General features: G+C 41.2%; 1 protein-coding gene across 2 annotated transcripts in view; it reads left to right on the plus strand.

Moving 5' to 3' along the window:
* Positions 1-767: 767 nt before the first annotated feature.
* The window catches only part of BDP1 (B double prime 1, subunit of RNA polymerase III transcription initiation factor IIIB), a 53,339-nt gene continuing 35,296 nt past the window's right edge, over positions 768-18,810 (plus strand). Inside the window, exons 1-12 of one of the 2 annotated variants that reach the window (XM_064438599.1) lie at positions 768-1,010; positions 7,951-8,503; positions 9,160-9,263; positions 10,283-10,342; positions 10,721-10,864; positions 11,744-11,877; positions 12,853-12,947; positions 13,551-13,605; positions 14,308-14,451; positions 16,165-16,449; positions 16,781-16,958; positions 17,968-18,127. In XM_064438599.1, the coding sequence (XP_064294669.1) occupies positions 838-1,010; positions 7,951-8,503; positions 9,160-9,263; positions 10,283-10,342; positions 10,721-10,864; positions 11,744-11,877; positions 12,853-12,947; positions 13,551-13,605; positions 14,308-14,451; positions 16,165-16,449; positions 16,781-16,958; positions 17,968-18,127 (2,085 nt within the window). In that variant the 5' untranslated portion in view covers positions 768-837. The remainder of the gene's footprint in view (positions 1,011-7,950; positions 8,504-9,159; positions 9,264-10,282; positions 10,343-10,720; positions 10,865-11,743; positions 11,878-12,852; positions 12,948-13,550; positions 13,606-14,307; positions 14,452-16,164; positions 16,450-16,780; positions 16,959-17,967; positions 18,128-18,810) is intronic. The other variant, XM_064438600.1, reaches the window with a different exon arrangement.

Below are 18,810 nucleotides of genomic sequence, written 5' to 3' on the forward strand. Positions count from 1 at the left end.
CGGGCGAGGGAGGGGATTGTCCCGCTCTGCTCTGCGCTGCGGCGGCCTCAACTCGAGTGCTGTGGGCAGTTTTGGGTGCCACAGTACATTAGGGGTATAAAGCTACTGGAGAGTGTCCAGAGGAGGGCCACAAAGTTGGTGAGGGTTTAGAGGAGAAACCATACGAGGAGTGGCTGAAGTCACTTGGTTTGTTCAGCCTGGAGAAGCGGAGGCTGAGGGCAGCCCTCATGGCGGTCTGCAGCTTCCTCACAAGGGGAGGAGGAGGGGCAGGCGCTGATCTCTTCTCTCTGGGGACCAGTGACAGGACCTGAGGGAATGGCTGGAAGGTGTGCCGGGGGAGGTTTAGGTTGGGTATTAGGAAAGGGTGCTTCCCCCAGGGGGTGGTGGAGCCCTGGAACAGGCTCCCCAGGGAGGCAGTCATGGCACGAAGCCTGACGCTGTTCAAGAAGCACTTGGACAAGGCCCTCAGACACACGGTGTGAATTTGGGGTTGTCCTGAGCAGGGACAGGAGTTGGACTCGATGATCCTTGTGGGTCCCTTCCGAGTCAGGGCATCCTACGATTCTATGAAAATCGATCATCGTGTGAAAAACTAACGCCTGGAAAGCTGCTGACGAGGCGCCTGAGTTTCGGACAAAGCTGCGGTACCGAAGGCAGCGCCAACGCTGCATCCGCTCCCCGCTGCCCCGTTTCCCCCGCAGGCTCGGCCACCCTCCCACCTCTCGCCCCGCCTCTGTCCGCCGCACGCTGATGACGTAGAGGGGCGCGCCGGGCGCTGGAGGTGGGTGACATGCCGTGAGGCAACTGAGTTCGTTACCGGGGGCCGCGGACGCCGCCATGTTCCGCCGGTCCCGCCTCAACGTGCGGCCCAATGTGCGACCCGCGGGCAGGGGTGCCGGTGGCGCGGCGGAGCCGGAGTCTCACGGGTCGGGCTCCCCGGCGGCTGCCAGGGCAGAGGCTGCGGCGGGAGCGGCGGCCGAGCCCCCGCCGGCCGCGGGGCCGGTCGAGAGGTGAGTCCCGCGGTAGACCGGGGTCGGGGGGCCGGGCCGTGCGTCCCCGGGAGCGGGCCGGGCCGGGCCAGGGGAGGTGGGGGGGCCCGCCCCCGCCGCCCTTCAGAAGCCCCTGGAGGGAACGCAGCACTGGCGGGCTCCCCAGCAAGGGTTGTCACAGACTGTCACCTCCCGCCTGTCCCTGCTGTGGTTTGGAGTCACCTCTTGAAGGCCTCCCGAAATAGGCGTGCTGCATTGCCCTCCAGTCCGTGCCTAGCGACGGTTGTGTACGTGATGATCGGATAATGATTTCTGGGTGTTTGACGCATGTGCAACCTAAGCAAAACCTTTATTTCTTCACTGTGGTTGTGCTGCAGGTGCTTGAAATAATATATAAGTTAAGACTGCAAAGGAGGGGCCTAGCCTGGTCCGATACTTGGTTGTTCTGGCACTGCAGCAGCGGGGAGCTTCAATTTGCTGCGTACAGCAAAAATCCTGTGCAATCTGTAACTGAATGACTTTGATTTTGCATTCTTGCAGCACTACCTGTTTTGTATTTGCTTCTTCATGCATTACCGAGGGAGAATTTTCTGGCTTTTTTCCTTTTTGCTTATTTAATTTTCAAGTGCTTTTTACTGGAATGGAAATGCATGTCAAGGTTGGCCTTAGGACCAGTCCTTCAGAACCCCTCTGTTGTGGGTTAACCCTGGCTGGCTGCTAATCCCCACACATCTGCTTCCTTGCCCTCTCCCATACCCCATCTGGTGGGATGGGCAGGGAATGAGAAGGGCAAAAGGGCAGAAACTCATGGTCTGAGATAAAGACAGTTTGATAGGTAAAGCAAAAGCTGTGCATGCAAGCAAGGCAAAATCACAAATTCATTCACCACTTCCCATCGGCAGGCAGGTGTTCAGCCATCTCCAGGAAAGCAGGGCTTCATGCATATAGTGGTTACTTGGGAAGGCAAATGCTGTAACTCTGTCTGTCTGTCTTCCCCCAGCTTTTACTGCTGAGCACGACACCAGGTGGTATGAGATATCTCTGGTGAGTTGGGGTAAGCTGTCCTGGCTGAGTCCCCTCCCAGCTTCTTGCCCACCCCCAGCCCATTCGCAGGTGGGGTGAGGAGCAGAAAAGGCTTTGACTCTGTGTAAGCCCTGCTTAGCAAGAGCTAAGACATTGGCATGCTGCATACACTGTTTTGGTTACAAATCTGAAGCATAGCACCATATGAGCTGCTGTGAATAAAATTAACTCTATCCCAGCCAAAAGCAGTACAAGCCAGTTCTTCAGGACATTTCCCCAGTCTGATAATTGCTCTTCAGAACAACCTTCTTGCTTTATTTAATTAGTTGGGTTTGCATCTTGCATGAATAACTCTATTCTTTTAGCTAAAACTTGCCCTTTACAACATCATATGAGGTCTTCTTACAGTCTTCTCTTTCCTGTGACTAGAAATTCAGGTATTAGACTAGTTGCAGACTAGCGTACAAACCTCTTCAGTTTGCCACTGCAGTGAAATGTGTGGGATGTGGCTAGGAAAGAGCTTTTTTGGAGAAGCAGAGGTTTGGAAAATGATATTAGAAGAGACTGCTGAGCTAGATGTGCACCGCTGGAGTGCTGTGGTGGGTTCCACAGCTCAGCTGGAGGGAGAAGGTAGTATCCAACATAAAACTGCTGGGAGACTCTCAGGGGGACTTTTAGTCCTGGGAACAAATAGAAAAGGCACAGGTGACAGCTGCTCCCTTCTTGCCCCTATTTGATCACCCTAAATTCCTCTGAATAGCTGGTTTTTAAAAGTTTTTGGTCACTTTTGAAGGCGTATAGCAACCAAACAGGAGAGAGCAGGCCTAGGGATTTATTGCAGTCTAGGCAGTATTAGCTTCTTGGGGAGCTGTCTCTCTAGATGATGGTTTTTAAAGATTGGCTGCCTGGGTGTCTCTGAAGATTCAGGAAGGATGGATTTGAGGGAAGTCACAGAATTTAATTTCCTGAGTGTGGAAATTGGTGACATACAGCACAATGTGTTTGTGTGGTCTGCAAGAACCACAGTAAAGACAAATGTGAAAATATCTTGCATATTTATTCTTCCAACCTAAGGCATTCTTTCATAGCTGCTCAAACCTGTATCTATAGTGTCAGTTACTTTCCTTTCTTTTGTTTTCTAAATGGATGGGTTTTGCTGGTTACCAGGAAGGTGAAAATTCTCTGAGCATAAGTTGTTTTGGTTTTGTTTTGTTTTTTTTTTAAACACAGTTTCTGTGAAATTGTATTTAACTGTTCCGAAATCTGGTGTGGCACTCTAATTAAAAACTCCACAAAACACAGGTGGGATGGAGAAGATGAACGAGGAATTACTTTCCACTTTCTGTACAAATCCCAGAGGATGTTGAATGGAACTTTAAAGGATATCATTCAAAACACACAGTCACCATGTAGTAAGGCTGCTGAACTCCTTGCTGAGGGACTTTCTCTGTGCTAAGAATGTATATGAACTCACAGAGTGGGACAAATTGATTCAGAAAAGTCTGCTGGGGCTGTTAAATACAAAAATGTCATCTGCAGCATTTGCCTGAGTCACAGGGAGTAGTTAGAGAGGATTTGGAAAAGTTTCACTGTATGTTTATGCTTTTCTTATATTCCTTCAAAGGCATTTGCTTTTGACTGTTTTTGAAGATGCTTAAGTAAACCATGGGTGTGGTTGTCCTTATGTACAGAAACAAGGCATAGTTCCAATGTAAAATTAAAAAAACTCTTTATGACTCAGTTGTAATTCTGCTGCAATCTTACTGTGAGCAACAGCCAAGGAACCAAACACTGGAGGAGTCAGCAGATTTAGGAAGATCATAATGGTTGGCAATTTTGCTTGTATTTTGATAATTATTTCTGTGTAAGGGATGGAAAAAATATTTAAATAGAAGGCTTTTCAGGGAAGCTAAAAGTTGTTGCCTCTAGAAGGCTACTTTTGATGTGTTAAGTGTGCAGTAGAATAACAGCAGCCAGTTTTGCTGCTGAGGGTTTTTTTTTCAATTCACAGTTTAAGTATCATCTACTTGCAAACGTGTAAGAGGAGTGTTCGGATTGTTTGTAATAAAAATAATAAAAATACTTGATGCATATCACAGAATCACAGGTTGGAAAGGACCACAGGGATCATCTATGCTAACCTTTCTAGGAATAGAATTATTACATCCATAATCTACATCACAATCTAGAATTAAAAGCTATGGCTCAGCACTTTATGTCCAAACTGTATTATGTAGTATTTTCAGGAAGTGTAAGAATTCACAGAATCACAGGTTGGAAGGGACCTCAGGGATCATCTACTCCAGCCTTTCCAGGAAGAGCACAGTCTAGACAAGAGGGCCCAGCACCCTGTCCAGACGACTCTTGAAGGTGTCCAACGTGGCCAAGTCAACCGCTTCCCTGGGGAGATTATTCCAATGGTGACTGTCCTCAGTGTGAAAAATTTCCCTCTCGTGTCCAATCGGAATCTCCCCAAGAGGAACTTGTGTCCATTCCCCCTTGTCCTCTCCATGGGACTCCTTGTAAAAAGGGAGCCTCCATCTTCTCTGTAGCTACCCCTTAAGTACTGGTACATGGTGATGAGATGCCCTCTGAGCCTCCTTTTCTCAAGTCTGAACAAACCCAGCTCTCCCAGCCTATCCTCGCATGGCAGCTTCCCAGTCCTCTGATCATCTTGGTGGCCCTTCTCTGGACCCCTTCCAGCCTGTCCACATCTTTTTTGTATAGCGGGGACCAGAACTGTACACAGGACTCCAGGTGTGGCCTGACAAGCGCTGAGTAGAGCGGGATAATGACTTCTTTATCTCTGCTGGCGATGCCCTTTTTGATGCAACCCAGCACCCTGTTGGCCGCCTTGGCCACAGCAGCACACTGTTCGCTCATGTTGAGCTTTCTGTCCACCAGCACCCCCAGGTCCCTTTCCACAGAGCTGCTCTCCAGCCAGGTGGATCCCAGCCTGTGCTGCACTCCCGGATTATATTTTCCCAGGTGCATGACCTTACACTTGTCCTTGTTGAACTTCATAAGGTTCTTGCTGGCCCACTCCTCCAGCCTATCCAGATCTCCCTGCAGAGCAGCTCTCCCTTCTGGAGTGTCTACTTCCCCTCTCAACTTGGTGTCATCAGCAAACTTCATCAGGCTACACTTGATCCCATTATCCAGATCACTTATAAAGATATTGAATAACACTGGGCCCAGTATGGATCCCTGGGGGGCCCCACTTGTGACAGGTTGCCAGTTTGAGAAAGAGCTATTTACCACCACCCTCTGGGTGCGGCCTGTCAGCCAGTTCCCCACCCACTGCACAGACCACTTGTCTAGCCCATAATGCGTTAATTTCCCCAGGAGGAGACTATGGGGGACTGTATCAAAGGCCTCGGAGAAGTCCAGGTAGACAATGTCCACTGCCTTCCCCATGTCAACCAGGCAAGTCACTGTGTCATAGAACGCCACCAGGTTAGTCAAGCATGATCTGCCTTTAGTGAAGCCATGTTGGCTTTTCCCAATCACGTGCTTCATTTGACTTGTGATGGTCCCCAGGAGGATTTCTTCCATAACTTTCCCAGGGACTGAAGTAAGTCTGATGTGCCTGTAATTACCCGGATCCTCTCTTGAGCCTTTCTTGTAGATAGGAGTAACATTTGCCTTCCTCCAGTCCTCTGGGACATCCCCTGTTCTTCATGACTTCTCAAAGATCATGGAGAGTGGCCTCACAGTGACATCAGCCAGCTCTGTCAACACCCTTGGGTGGATGTCGTCAGGGCCCATTGATTTGTAGGGGTGAAGCTCCTGTAGTAATTCATGTACTAACTCTTCCTTCATTGATGGTGGGTTGGTGTTTGGATCAATCGGGAATTTCATTCCCGAAGCCTGGGACCCAACAGTGTTGGTAAAGACAGAGGTGAAGAAAGTGTTGAGGACCTCTGCCTTTTCAGCATCATTGGTGATTAACTCTCCTTTTCCTTTTAGCAGTGGGCCTGTTTTTTCCTTCTGTTTCTGCTTGTGCTTGACATACCTGAAGAATCCTTTCTTGTTATTTTTCATGTCTACAGCCAGTTTCAGTTCAAGCTGGGCTTTTGCTTTTCTAACTGCATCTCTGCACACTCTGGCAATGCCCTTGTAGCTCTCGGCGAATAATCCTCCACTTCTCCATGCCTGGTATGCTTCCCTTTTGGATTTGAGTAGACCCAGGAGGTCGTGGTTGAGCCATGGGGGCCTCTTCCTCCACTTAAATATAGCTTTATTAAAACATTTTTAATATGTCACCTATGTTATGTGGGTTATTTTATATAAAGTGTTATTATATTATGAAGTTTGGTATTGTCAGCTGAAAGTAGAGAGCCTTCCTAAAAAGGGAGGGGTGGGGAAGTGTCACGATCCACTGTTGGGTTGCACAGTTTGGCAGAAGTTGAGCCCCCTTGCTTTCTAACCAACCTCAGATAATCCTGGGTGGCAAGGGGTGGCTGGGTTAACTTCTGAGTGATGTTCAATTGGATGTGTTATCGTGACCAGGTTTGTTGTATTCTCGGGAACAGAATTAAGACTCAAAACGGAGTCAAGTGCCAAGTCACTTTATTTGCCTGCCAACAAGTACGCAAGAGAAAAGGAGAGAAAGAGGGAAAAAAAGGAAAAAGAGAAAGGGAGAGAGTTACAATAGCTACCACCACGGATCTGCGGCATCCCGTCAGTCCGGTGTCTCTTCAGTCCGGTGTCTCTTCAGTCCAGTGGGGGAACGTTCCAACTGGTCTCCGCTGGTTCCGCCTTTTATAGCATTGTCCCGTTGCGTAGTCAATGAGCCGGTTTGCATGGCCGCATCTCCCACTTGGCAGAGGGGCGCATGCGCAGTATCGTCACTAGAGGGTGCTTGACGGTTCCAGAGGGTTCCAGGGGGTCCAAGCCCCCCTCCCATATGTTGTAAGGTGACCCTGGGGCCAGGCGCATGTGCAGAGGACTGGGCCTGTGTGCTCCGAGACAACAAGATACAGATATATATGTTCCTGCTGGGTAGAACTTCCTCAGTTGCTGTCGTGGTGAAGCCTTGGTAGTCAAGCCATTCTGCCGACAATGTTGAGACAAGTCTCTGGTCCCTTACAGGAGGGTACATGTGAGTTTAACATTTGTCCCAGTTTTGTCTGGGGCAGAGTTAATTTTCACCCCTAGTAGCGGATACAGTGCTGTGTTCTAGATTTAGGGTGAGAGTAATGTTGATAACACACTAATGGTTTAATTGTTGCTAAGTAGTGCTTACAGTAGTTGAGGACTTTTCCAGCCTCCCATACTCTGCTGGGTGCACAAGAAGCTGGAAGGGGAGGAGGCACAGCCAAGGCAGCTGACCCAAACTGGCCAAAGGGATATTCTGTACCATATGGCGTCATCCTCAGCATATAAACTGGGGGGAGTTGGCTGGAGGGGACATGGGACAGTGATCTCAGCTCGGGGACTGGTGGCTTGTCAATCCGTGCGTGGTGAGCTGTGAGCTGTTGCCTCACTCCCTCCCCCCGCCCCGTCTTCCATTATTATTGTTTTTATTGTTGTTAGTATTACTATTATTTAAACGGTTCTTATCTCAACCCACAAGTTTCCTTACTTTTGCCTTTCTGATTCTCTCTCCCATCCTATTGGGGTGGGGGTATGAGTGAGTGGCTGTGTTGTCCTTAGTTGGTGGCTAGGGTTATACCACAACAATTAGTCAACTAGCTTGTAACAATAACATAAATATTAATTAATATTAGAAAATAATTTATCAGTTCTTATAGTGGATTAGTTTATGAGGAAGTACCAGCTACAGGTTGGTTCTAGTATGGCTTCTTGTATGTTACTGTTTTTTCTCTGTGGAGCTGTGTTTATACCAATCGGCACGTAACCATATATTGAAAGTAAGAGTTACAAATCTTGTGTCACTGTGAAGTATTTCAGAATACTCTCTTAAATTTTCCAGCGATGACAAGGCTGATAGCTCAAATGATGCTGGAGAAGCTAGTAAGCCTGCAGAGATGCCTACTCAGAGAAGAAAACGGATCTCCACCATGCCCAATCTTGTCAAACCCAGAGCTGGACCTTCATCTGCTCAGTGTGCTGCATCAAAACCACAAAGGCGAGCATCACAGGCTCCTGATAGCAGTGCTTCACTTCAGAAGGATTCCTCTCCATCAGAAGAGAGTAATGTTGAAAGCTCCTTAAAGTCTCCCATGCTGCCTGAAAAGAAGACGCCTGTGCCACAAGTGCCACAGTTTTCCCCACTAAAAAAACCGGTGAACAAAGAGCAAACTGTAGGTGTAGCTGCTCAAAAAAATGATGATACCTTGCAGAAGAATGTACCCTCCCCACTCAAGGAGAGACCAACACAGGAAAGATCAGGAACACCAGAAGAAAAGCTACTTACAAAACCTGTTCCCATAAAAGAGAAACGAGTATGTTCTGACCGTGAAAGGATCCTCAAAGCTCGGAAGTTAAGAGAAATGCTTAAGGAAGAGCTTAAGAAAGAGCGGATGGTAGGCCTCTATGTTGAGCAGTGCTGATCTGTGAAGGGCAAAGACATGTGATTCATCTAACATACATTATCTTTTTGCAGTACTGTTTTCTGGTGATTGTCAGCTGCTTACTGCTAATAGTCTGTGGTATCTCATAGCTCTGTATGTGTTTAGTCTGTTTATAAGCAGTAGTAGCACTGTGTTCCCTTGTAACACAGATGTCACAAGAAATTGAATATCTTTTCATTTGATTAGACCCATAAGCCTTTTTGACAAGATCTGCTATTGTGTAATAATCTGCATTCCAACTTAATAAGTTTCACAGTTAGTAGTACAATGGGGAAGTGTGCTGTAAGAAGCTTGGGATTTGGAGTTTCTCATATCTTTTCAACTTAATCATTGACCAGGTTCTGTAATTCTGAATAACTTTTCACTTTTACTATGTGCCAAGTATTGAATTTCTCTGAGAGGGTAAGTCACTTAAGGGTCTGTTGCAACCTCTCTGACAAAGGGATACTTTTATGATAAACTTCTTTCAGTTGTTTGGGGCAGGGGAACAACAAAAGTCCCTGAATGGTGAGTCCATAACCAAAGAAAAATATTCATTTGTGAAATATAAAGTACTATCAGGGTGAATTTAAGGGTTTGTGTTTTTTTTAATTCTTATATGGAAACAGTTGAAACACAGGCCTCCAGTAATTGAAGGACGTTCTCCACCAGATCGTTCTAAAATGACCATGAGAGACTTGATATACTATCTGCCAGAAAACAATCCTATGAAGTAAGTATGACTCATATTCTCTCTTAGATTAAATAATTTTTCATTTTCTACCAATTTAATAATTGTGAAAAGGAGAATTCTTAAATGTGGAGTTTTAGCACAGTTGCAATATCGTTGCAATGGTAACAAAAGCTTCTAGACATTTTCACATCTACTCAATCTTCATACAGAAATGAGAATGGAGATTAGTGTGCTTGTTGAAATACAAAAACATGAACCTGTCCCTAGTGTTGATTTATCTCTGTATAAATGCAATACTAGGAATTTTTCTTCTTTTTTAAACTTGCTGCTGTTAAATGTTAGTTATCACTGCTAGGGATGTTAGGACTGCCTGCCACATCTGTGGACTACAGAAAGCTAAGCATTTCTCCTTCCTAGATGCTGAAGTGCAAAATGCACAGCAATACCCACGAGGTCTCTCTGTTCCAGCTGGATGGATGCAGCTGCTGCTGTTCCCTTTACAGGTTTTGCCAGCATCAAGGCTGACTGAGCATCCCAGAGGTGCACATACACAGGGAACACTAATGCAGCTGGCTGCACAGACTACCATGGACAGAGCAGGGCCTTTTCCTGCAGCTACCAACAACAATCACATAAACAGTACAGCTATCCCAAGTACTGTTCTTCCTCTCAGTAGCAGATGAGTTTTCTGTTACTGTTATCACCTGCTTGTTAATGGTCGTGTGCTTGTGTGTTTTATTTATCACTTCCCTGGATATTTTTTCTTTCGCACTGAGTAGCCCTTCAGTAGGTAATGAAACAGATGCTCTCAGATTCCCTGTAGCCTTGCAATGAATTACTGCTTGAAATTTTTTTCTTTTGTCCTTGCTTATTGAAAAAAAAAAGGCAAAATTCATTAAGCAGTGGTGGTTGTTCAGTTAGGCTCAAATCTAGATGTGATACAAAGAATTGAAAAGAAGCTTTGTGTTTCTTTGTCCATCATTCACTAAAAGCAGGTTTTGTGGAATGAAGCATGAATGTATTTATACAAACATCTCTAACTTTTTATAAAATTCTAGGTCTTCACTGGCAGAAGAAAAGAGAACAGAAAAAAATTCTGCACTGGGTCAAATGAAAGAGTAAGTCTTGGTGATGGAAGTACTTATAGTCAAAAAGTTTTCTGATGTTGGAAAAAACCCCATGTTTCTATGGTAATACTAGCACTGTAGGTATGTTTTTATTTTTACTGTTTCAGTGTCACAGCCCTTATTTGTAGCCAAATTGTAATTTAGGAAGGGAGGGTGGTTAAAGAGCATTTTGCTTTCAATATTACAGTGTTGGATTTGCCCATTTTACAATAGAATGAAAAGCAGATTCCAGAGTTCAGATGTTGACTAACTTGCTGGTGGGTTGCATTGCTGTGTGGCTCATTAAATTGTTGAACATCTGGCATACAGAGCAGGAACTCAAAAAACTAACAAAAGTAATATTTTTTGCTTGGTCTCTTAAAATTGTAGGCAGGAAGAGAAAAGCACTCCTGATCATGAAGCAGAAGAGGAGGAGGAAGAAGCAGAGAATGGGGAGGAGAGTCTGGACGGTCCACTCCTAGTCCCTCGTGTGAAAGTAGCAGAAGATGGTTCAATTATTCTGGATGAAGAAAGGTAACAAATTCTGTACCTGACTCAATAACAATATATATTACATTGCTGGTTGGTTTGTGAATAGAGAACAGTTACATCAGACAGGGAGAAACATGAGTGTATTTATGTGTTGAGAGTTGAGCTATCCTAACTTAGAGAACAGTGCAAATATGTGGCAAAATACGAGCAGCAGTTATCTGCATCTCAGTAGTGGCAAACTTTTTCTGTGAGAAATCTTTTTGGAGAAGGAGATAGAGAGGAGGATGTCATATTTCATTACAGTGAATGAATGCTGAATATTTGTCAAACTTCAAAATTTCTTCTATTTAACTTTGTTTCTCACAGTTGGATCTGTTTACTGTTACTCAGTTGTCAGTATAATCTGCTCCAGCTTTGCATCTTGCATATTGCTGCTTTATTCAGCTGTCAGTGTTTTCAGTAACTTTGCTTAGAAGATTACTTTTTAAAGTATTAGATTACCAAATTATTAAGTTCCCCAAATGTATTATTAGCCTGAGACTTAGGCCAAGGTAAGGCTAGAGCAGTCCTGGTAAAGGAATTTGAAAGTACTTTAAAAGGATATGGAGAGGCTCTTGTGGTTTTGCAAAATAATTTTCTTGAATGTTAAAAAGACAATTTTTTTTTTTAAGATATTTATTTCTGTCTGTACTATAACTTCTAAAAAGGGAAAAGCAAATTTACTTGCACAGGTTGAGTAGGTTAATGATTTCTTGCTGTGTGTCTCTATTAAAATACATGTTAATATAGTTATTACACCTGATTATGGTACAAACTCTGATTTATGTCAGGAAAAATCTGAATGGCTGGCTTATAAACATTTACTATGTGTCTTGTTAGCAATATTTTCAGATGAGTATCTTTGTGTGTTTGCTTTTCCAGTTTAACTGTAGAAGTTCTAAGAACAAAAGGTCCATGTGTTGTAGAAGAAAATGATCCCATCTTTGAGCGTGGCTCTACAACTACATATTCCAGCTTCAGGAAAAGCTTTTACACAAAACCATGGTCAAATAAAGGTGAGTATTTTTTGTTTGTTTGTTTCAAGGTTTGAGTCTGCAGAAGAATCTTAGTTTCCCATCTCTGTTTTGTACTCAACAATTTTTATTTCCAATGGAGTAAAGGGATCTACTAATGTGTGATGTAGTCTTAACCTTCAAGCTCTTAGAACAGCAGAGGTCTGATGTTTACTGTGAAAATCGGCATGTTTAAAAAATCCAGTGCCTTATGATATGCAGGCTACCTGTGAATGTTTTCTGTCATGGACATGTAGATCCTGTCTGCCTTATCAAAAGTGTAGTTTTGGATTATAGAGTCCGGATATTTGAGCTCTATATGGAAATGTTAGCACTTCTTAACAGCTTCTTTGCTTGATTCTTCCAGCATGGGCAGGAATAAATTCTATAAGGCATCTCTGTGTGGGCTGTATTTCAGTGCACGTGGACAGCTGTGTTTTTATGAGTGAGTGGGTTGGGTTTTTTTTATTACACCTACTGTGAATAGATTATTATCTCTAGGCAGACAATGTTGTGCAAGACTTTTTACAATTGGAAGTGTTTTTTTACAATCATAGATGGAAAATTAGCTTCAGAATTCACTATGCTGCTTCTGGAATGCACTCTTTTTCTGTTAACAAATAATAATGGAGATGGTATTTTTACACAGGCTTTTTTCTGATTTCGGTTTGTGGTTGTGTTCATAATAAAAATGAACATTGGCAATTTGGAGTGGGTTAGCTGTGATTTACTAGTTTTACAAAACGTATTCTACATTCTGCAGTTTTATAGTAGATTAGACAGTTCATTCAGCAAATGTTATTAGAGGTACTTAGGTAAAATAACACACATGTTCTGGCCCAACCAAACCTGCAGCCACAGTAGATAATCTTAATGCAATGAGATAGATAGCTTTAAGCTTGAAAGGTGTTTTTATTTTAGATAGCAAGAAGGATGATTAACTAAATACTGAAGTGTGTGTATCTCTTTCCCGTCCAGAAACAGACATGTTCTTTTTAGCTATCAGTATGGTAGGAACAGACTTCTCCTTGATTGGACGGCTGTTTCCTCATAGAGCCAGAGCAGAAATTAAGGTAAAAATGAAAGCACTTAAAGCAATTAAATGTGTGTTTTCACTTTTCTGTTTCTCATTTGCTATTCCTATGCTTCCTCTATTAGTATTGATAATTTTGATGCTAACTGGCTCTGTGGCAATGCTTTTTTAATACCTGTTTCCAAGAGGTAGTAAGTATCTGAAACATTAATATGCTGTGTTGAATTCCTATCAACATATCTAGTAAATATAGCGTATCTAGACACGGTCTATCTCGATTTTATTTTAACTGAAGAATACTGCTAAGCATAACTAGATATTTGGTGGGGGTCTTCTGTGTTGCCTCTTTCATGGTACCCAGCTGGGAAAATCTTCAGTATTTCAAGCCCTGCTTAGATTGGAAGTACTGACAAAGATGTTGAAAATAATAAAAAATTATGACTGGTGATATTTATTGGTGACATTTTATATTTTAAAATTAATTACAAACTTGTGTTCTGTGAGTGTGCTTCTAAGTTTTAACAACTTTAGTTGGTGGAAAATTTTGTTGCATTGGAGAATGTTGATCTTGATCTGCCATTTTGTACAATATACTGTTGCATTTTGTTCTTACTGAAAAAGACAAATATACCTTTGCTTTTAGAACAAGTTCAAACGTGAGGAAAAAGCTAATGGATGGAGGATAGACAAAGCTTTCAGTAAGTAAAGTAAATGTACCTCACCCTACAATGAATCATTAAATGGTAGTCATCTTTTTTCATGGCAATTTTTGTGCTTTTCCTTGCTTGAATTAATTATGAGAAAAAGGTTTTGCTCATAGGTGAGTTCAGAAACTGGGGTTTCTAAGTAAAAACGTAGGTTTTTACAACAAGCGTGGTACACAGTAAAGATCATTAGGTTTAATTTCTGGATTTACCATATATCTGATAAATGAGATTAATATAAATTTTCCTACATATTCAGTTGAAGATTATTCTGATTCGTGGGAATTTCTGGCACAGTTACTTATTGTAAACTGCTTTGAGAATCCTTAAAGGCTTTGCGTGTTATTTGAATGAGCTACGTAAGTCCTAGAACAGCATCTTAATATGTTATTTGATACTATGGTACTATTCATGTATTTGTCACTTCTTAATTTTTCTAAACTAGTAAGTACTGTAACCTTTTTACTATTTGTTTTTTAAAACCAAGCTACTGTAATCCAACTCTACTATAATGTCAACTCTAGTCCCAGTTCAAGTGGTGCAGAAAGTATTTTCAAAAAACAATTCTCTGTTTAAATTTTTATAACCTTTGCTTTTTATTATCATAACATGTACTACTGATTATTTTACAAAGCAGAAACTTGAAAAAATTATCAACTTTGAAACATTTTCTATTTCTTTGCTGTAATCTGATAGAAGAGAAGCGGCCCTTTGATTTTGAATTCTTTGCCCAGTTGCTTGAGAAGGTCTTAGCAGATGAGGAAAAGAGGAAGCAAAAAACTGTTAAAAGCCAGAAGCAAAAGGAAAAGAAGCCATCAAGGCCTCGGAAGAAGCCAAAAGGTACTTCAAAAGAATGCTTCATATACCATTACAGAGCAGTGGTCAGTAATGAGTGGCTAGCAGAGGAAAAGACCATGTAGGTATTCCTTTTCTTCCATGTTCTGGACAGGGCAAGATGATCCTGGCTTCATAGTGTAGCTTTTTCAGATGTATTTTACTGATGTGCAGGATGGTAATAGTTGGTAGCAGCCAGTTTCCTGAGGTCACTTTTCTCTGGGCAGGAATGTGAGACCACACAGAGATTAGCACTGTTCCGCAGTCTGAAGCACTGATATTCTAAACAGGATATTTAATTTAACCGTTGATAAGAATCTCCATGAGTTGCCAACAAATCCACTTCTCTACAGTCCTTGGGCTAAAACCGTATTTTTGACAAGGTCTTCCGTGACTTCTAAATTACATTTTTCTTACATTTTAAACCCTTTTCTTTTAAGGGTTCTGTTTCTTTAGTTGTAGTTTGACTCGTTACGTCTGAAGTATGCGATTCTTTTCAAGGAGTCTTGTAAAAGTTGTTTTAGTTTTCTGGTCTGTTCAAAATAAAGGATAAAGCTTATGTTTAATTACTGTTGATCACTATATAGTTTCTTATTACCTCAGTACCTGTGAAAGGACGGTTAATAGATGTGCTTAAATTAAAAACAGCTATACTGACACCATTTCATAAATTCCTAGGTAATTCTGTTGGGTTGTTCACTTGTTTGCTCCACAAGAACCCATTTTCTTCTAAGTGGTATTGTGGAACAAACAAGTGAGCAACCTTTTTAAAGGGAATACTAGCTAGGAAGCAGCATAGCTATTTCATTCTTAAAATTGACATAGTTTCTGCTTTTTTATGCCCTTGATTTCTGATTTGATTAAGTGAGATGCCCTACCTATTAGGACGTACAGCTGCATATCGAAATTCTGTTCGTAGACTTTAATGGTACTTTATGTGTAAAGCAGTGTGAGTATGCTTTTCTATTTCTCTTGCATTTTGGATTTCTTATCAGCAGGGGAACAAGTTTGTATGAGAATAACAAAAAGGACAGGGAAAGAAAGGTTCTTGGTGGTTGATGTTCTGCATAAATACAAAATCAAGACAAAATGCCCTGTGAAAAGGGGAGGCAAAAGAATTTTAGAAACTCATTAAACCCAGAAGAGAACTTGTGAATTTTTAGCTAGATAATAGTTCAGCTTTCTTATGTAAATAAGAATGATTAACTGCAGTACATCTGTTGATCAAAATTACTTTTTCATGGCATACTTTCTCTAACCATCATAACCTCTTTCTGCAGAGATGTGATAATTCTTTACAGGAATAGCAATGTCTATTTTTCCAGGATCCAAAAGTGACTGTGTAACCTGTTAAAAAAGGAACTCTTGTTCCTATATGTAAAAATATATCAGTGATATATTTTTATAATTTATATATTTTTATTTATAATATAATATATTAGCAAAAACTCATTTACTAAATTGGCTTTTCATCCTATATTGACTTTACCTTGGTGAAGTGTTGACCCATGTACAGAATGCGTTTTGCATTTAGTGTTGAAGTTAATCTGCTTTTCTGTTTAGTCAGTGACTGACTTCTCATGGGCCTGCTCATATGCCTGGCAATATACTGGCAGTGAGGTATGAATTCAAAAGACGTTGCTGGTGGAAATATCTTTGCGATTTATGGTTCCTAATACTCTACCAGTCTATTAACCAGGAACCATATTGTCTCAATAGCAAAAGCTGCCAACACAGAAGCTGCTAGTGATCAAGATGATCTTCAGGAAGCCAGAATTTCTGATACAGAAACAGAAGCAGATGCTGTGACGGCTGAGAAGGAAAATGAGGAATCCTTGGGCGTTTCTGAACAGGCAGAAGAACAGCTTGCAATAGAGCCAGCATTAGCAAAAAAGAAGAGAAAGAAGAGGAAAAAAGATGATCTTGAACAGGAAGTGGAGAATCTTCCAGAAGAAATGGCTGTCCATTCAAAAATTGCTGAAGACGATAAATCCCCTAAGAAAAGTAAGAGACAAAGATGCTCACTTTCAAATGTTCAGATATAAATTTCTTATATAAAGACATTGCAAACTTAAAAATGAGAGCTTGGGTTTTGATTTATATCACTGATCTGCCTTGGGAGGTTGCAGAACAAAGCCTTTCAAAACAGCTTTTCATACTAAGTCTAAACATTTTACTTTTGCTGAGAACAGTTCTCTTGAATCTCAATACTTGGGTATTTTCTGCTGGGATTTTGTTTTAAACAAACTTTTGCTTCGCTGTAGCTAGGATGTGAGAATTGGAATTCTAAGATGTTGCCCAGAATGTCCAAATTGATTTAATTCTTTTTCATTAGCAGAAAAACAAATGGTGTGTGATGCAAACAACGATGGTCATAGTACCTGTAGAGAAGAACTGGATAGAGTTATTGAAGAAAAACAATATGAGAGTGCAGTTACAGAGGAAGAGAGATCAGAGTCTTGTTTATCAGCAGAATGTGTAACGGAGAGAGAAAAGGATGTCAGTTCATGCAGGTGATGTTTACAATGGAAGGCTTAGGCAAAATAAAAAATAGTTTAAAGTTTTAATATTGGTTTTATATATTCATGCTTACCATCGTGTTAACTGGCACAGAATGGGCAGGTTTTTTGTTTGTGGACTGTCCTGGATTTTAGTACGCTGTTTTTAATTTACACTTTCAATATATTCTCTGCCCTGATGGGCTACCCTTGCAAAGTTAATTTACATTAATATGAAAATCCTGTCCAAAACTACTTTCGCTTTTTTTTTTTAGGGTGTTCAGGAACGTTATTGGCTTATGCTAACTCTTAATATTTCTCTGAAAGCACTGCTTGGTGATGTTGCTAATTAGTGTTGCTATATACTTGGAATTTCTGTCTGTTTTTAGTAAGATGGTTCTTGTGGGAAAGGAAAGTTGCTTGGACTTCATTTATGCAGAACCTAGGTGGGAGGCAAGGTTTTGGTTTCAATTTTGGGCATTTTATTAGAAAGACAGTGAATGTTTTATTAAACTTGTTATACAAGAAAGTGGCAAACATAAAAAGTCGTTATGAAACTGATAGTGCTACTTCAGAATGTTGTGTGTTGTTGTATTTAGCTGTATTGTAATTGTTTGTTATTTCATACAGATTTCCAGAACTTTTATATGCTTTAATACCTCATTGGAAGCATATGAAGGAAAAACATTTGATTGAACTCAAGATAGATTGTTACAGAAGATCAGGGGGAAAAAAAGCTTCTGCATACAGTGTTTATATTAGTAAAGTCTTTTAAAAAACTGTCTTGTCTGGAATATTCAGATGGAATATTACCATCTTATTGTAATACCATTGCTAAGGTACAAAAGTTGTTTTAAAGCTCATATCCTGCAAATACTACTAAAACTTGTTGTTCTCTGAAATACATACAGTTATCTAATGTCAAAATTGCATAATTTTTCTGTGCAACTTGGTCTGTTGTAAACAATAATATCTTTTTAAATTGAAATATACTGATGTCTTTGTGTGCTTTTATTGATTTCAGCTTTGAACATACCAATGATGTTATACTAGAAAAGGAACCTACTGAACTGAGAACCCTAGATATTAGAGATGATACATCACAGGAAAGCCAGATTTCAGAGTTACTTGTTTCAAACATTAGAAGCAATAAAAGACAATCTGAAGAAACCAGAGGAACAAAGGTATTATTACTTTTTAATGTAATTCTTACTTTTTAATATCTTCTTCTTTACCATTAAGAGTGGTTTTGTAAATCTGAGCCATTTTTGGTGGTTTTTGTGATGTTTTTACCACTAAGTGGAAAAAAGGCAACAACCCTGAGAACATTACCAAAATATAAATACTATCAATTTGGCTGGCTTTAATGGGTTCTATGTTATACCAAATTTATTCAGAGAGTAAAGTGTGCATGCCTGGCTTACCTCATAGACAATTAAAACACCTGAACAGTTTAATTATTTGGGAGTGAAGCAGTACAATGTCAGTAGTAAAAACTTGGTGCAAGATTTTGCTGGCTTACGCTTACTAGTGCAATGTTAGAAACTGATTTGATCAGGATGAGCACTGGGTTGTTCATGCTGCCTCAGAATGGAAACCTGTGTGAAGTCTTGTCTGCTGGTACTGGCTGCCATGAGGTATTTCAGGAAAGGTATAAGAAACTGAACTGAGATTGAATTATCTTTCTTTGGGTATGTTCTAATCAGATCCAGCAGTTTAGAAACTTCCTGAGATTGTGCCTGGATTCTTTTGAAGTCCTTGATGCATCATTTACTCATAAGTTTGTCTAGCTGCTTTTTTTGCATCTATCTTTACCTTTGTCGTGAATTGTATACTACAGCTGAGAGTTAATTCCTTTAATTATTCA

Source organism: Phalacrocorax carbo, chromosome Z (assembly GCF_963921805.1).
Source record: "Phalacrocorax carbo chromosome Z, bPhaCar2.1, whole genome shotgun sequence".
NCBI classification, from domain to species: domain Eukaryota; kingdom Metazoa; phylum Chordata; class Aves; order Suliformes; family Phalacrocoracidae; genus Phalacrocorax; species Phalacrocorax carbo.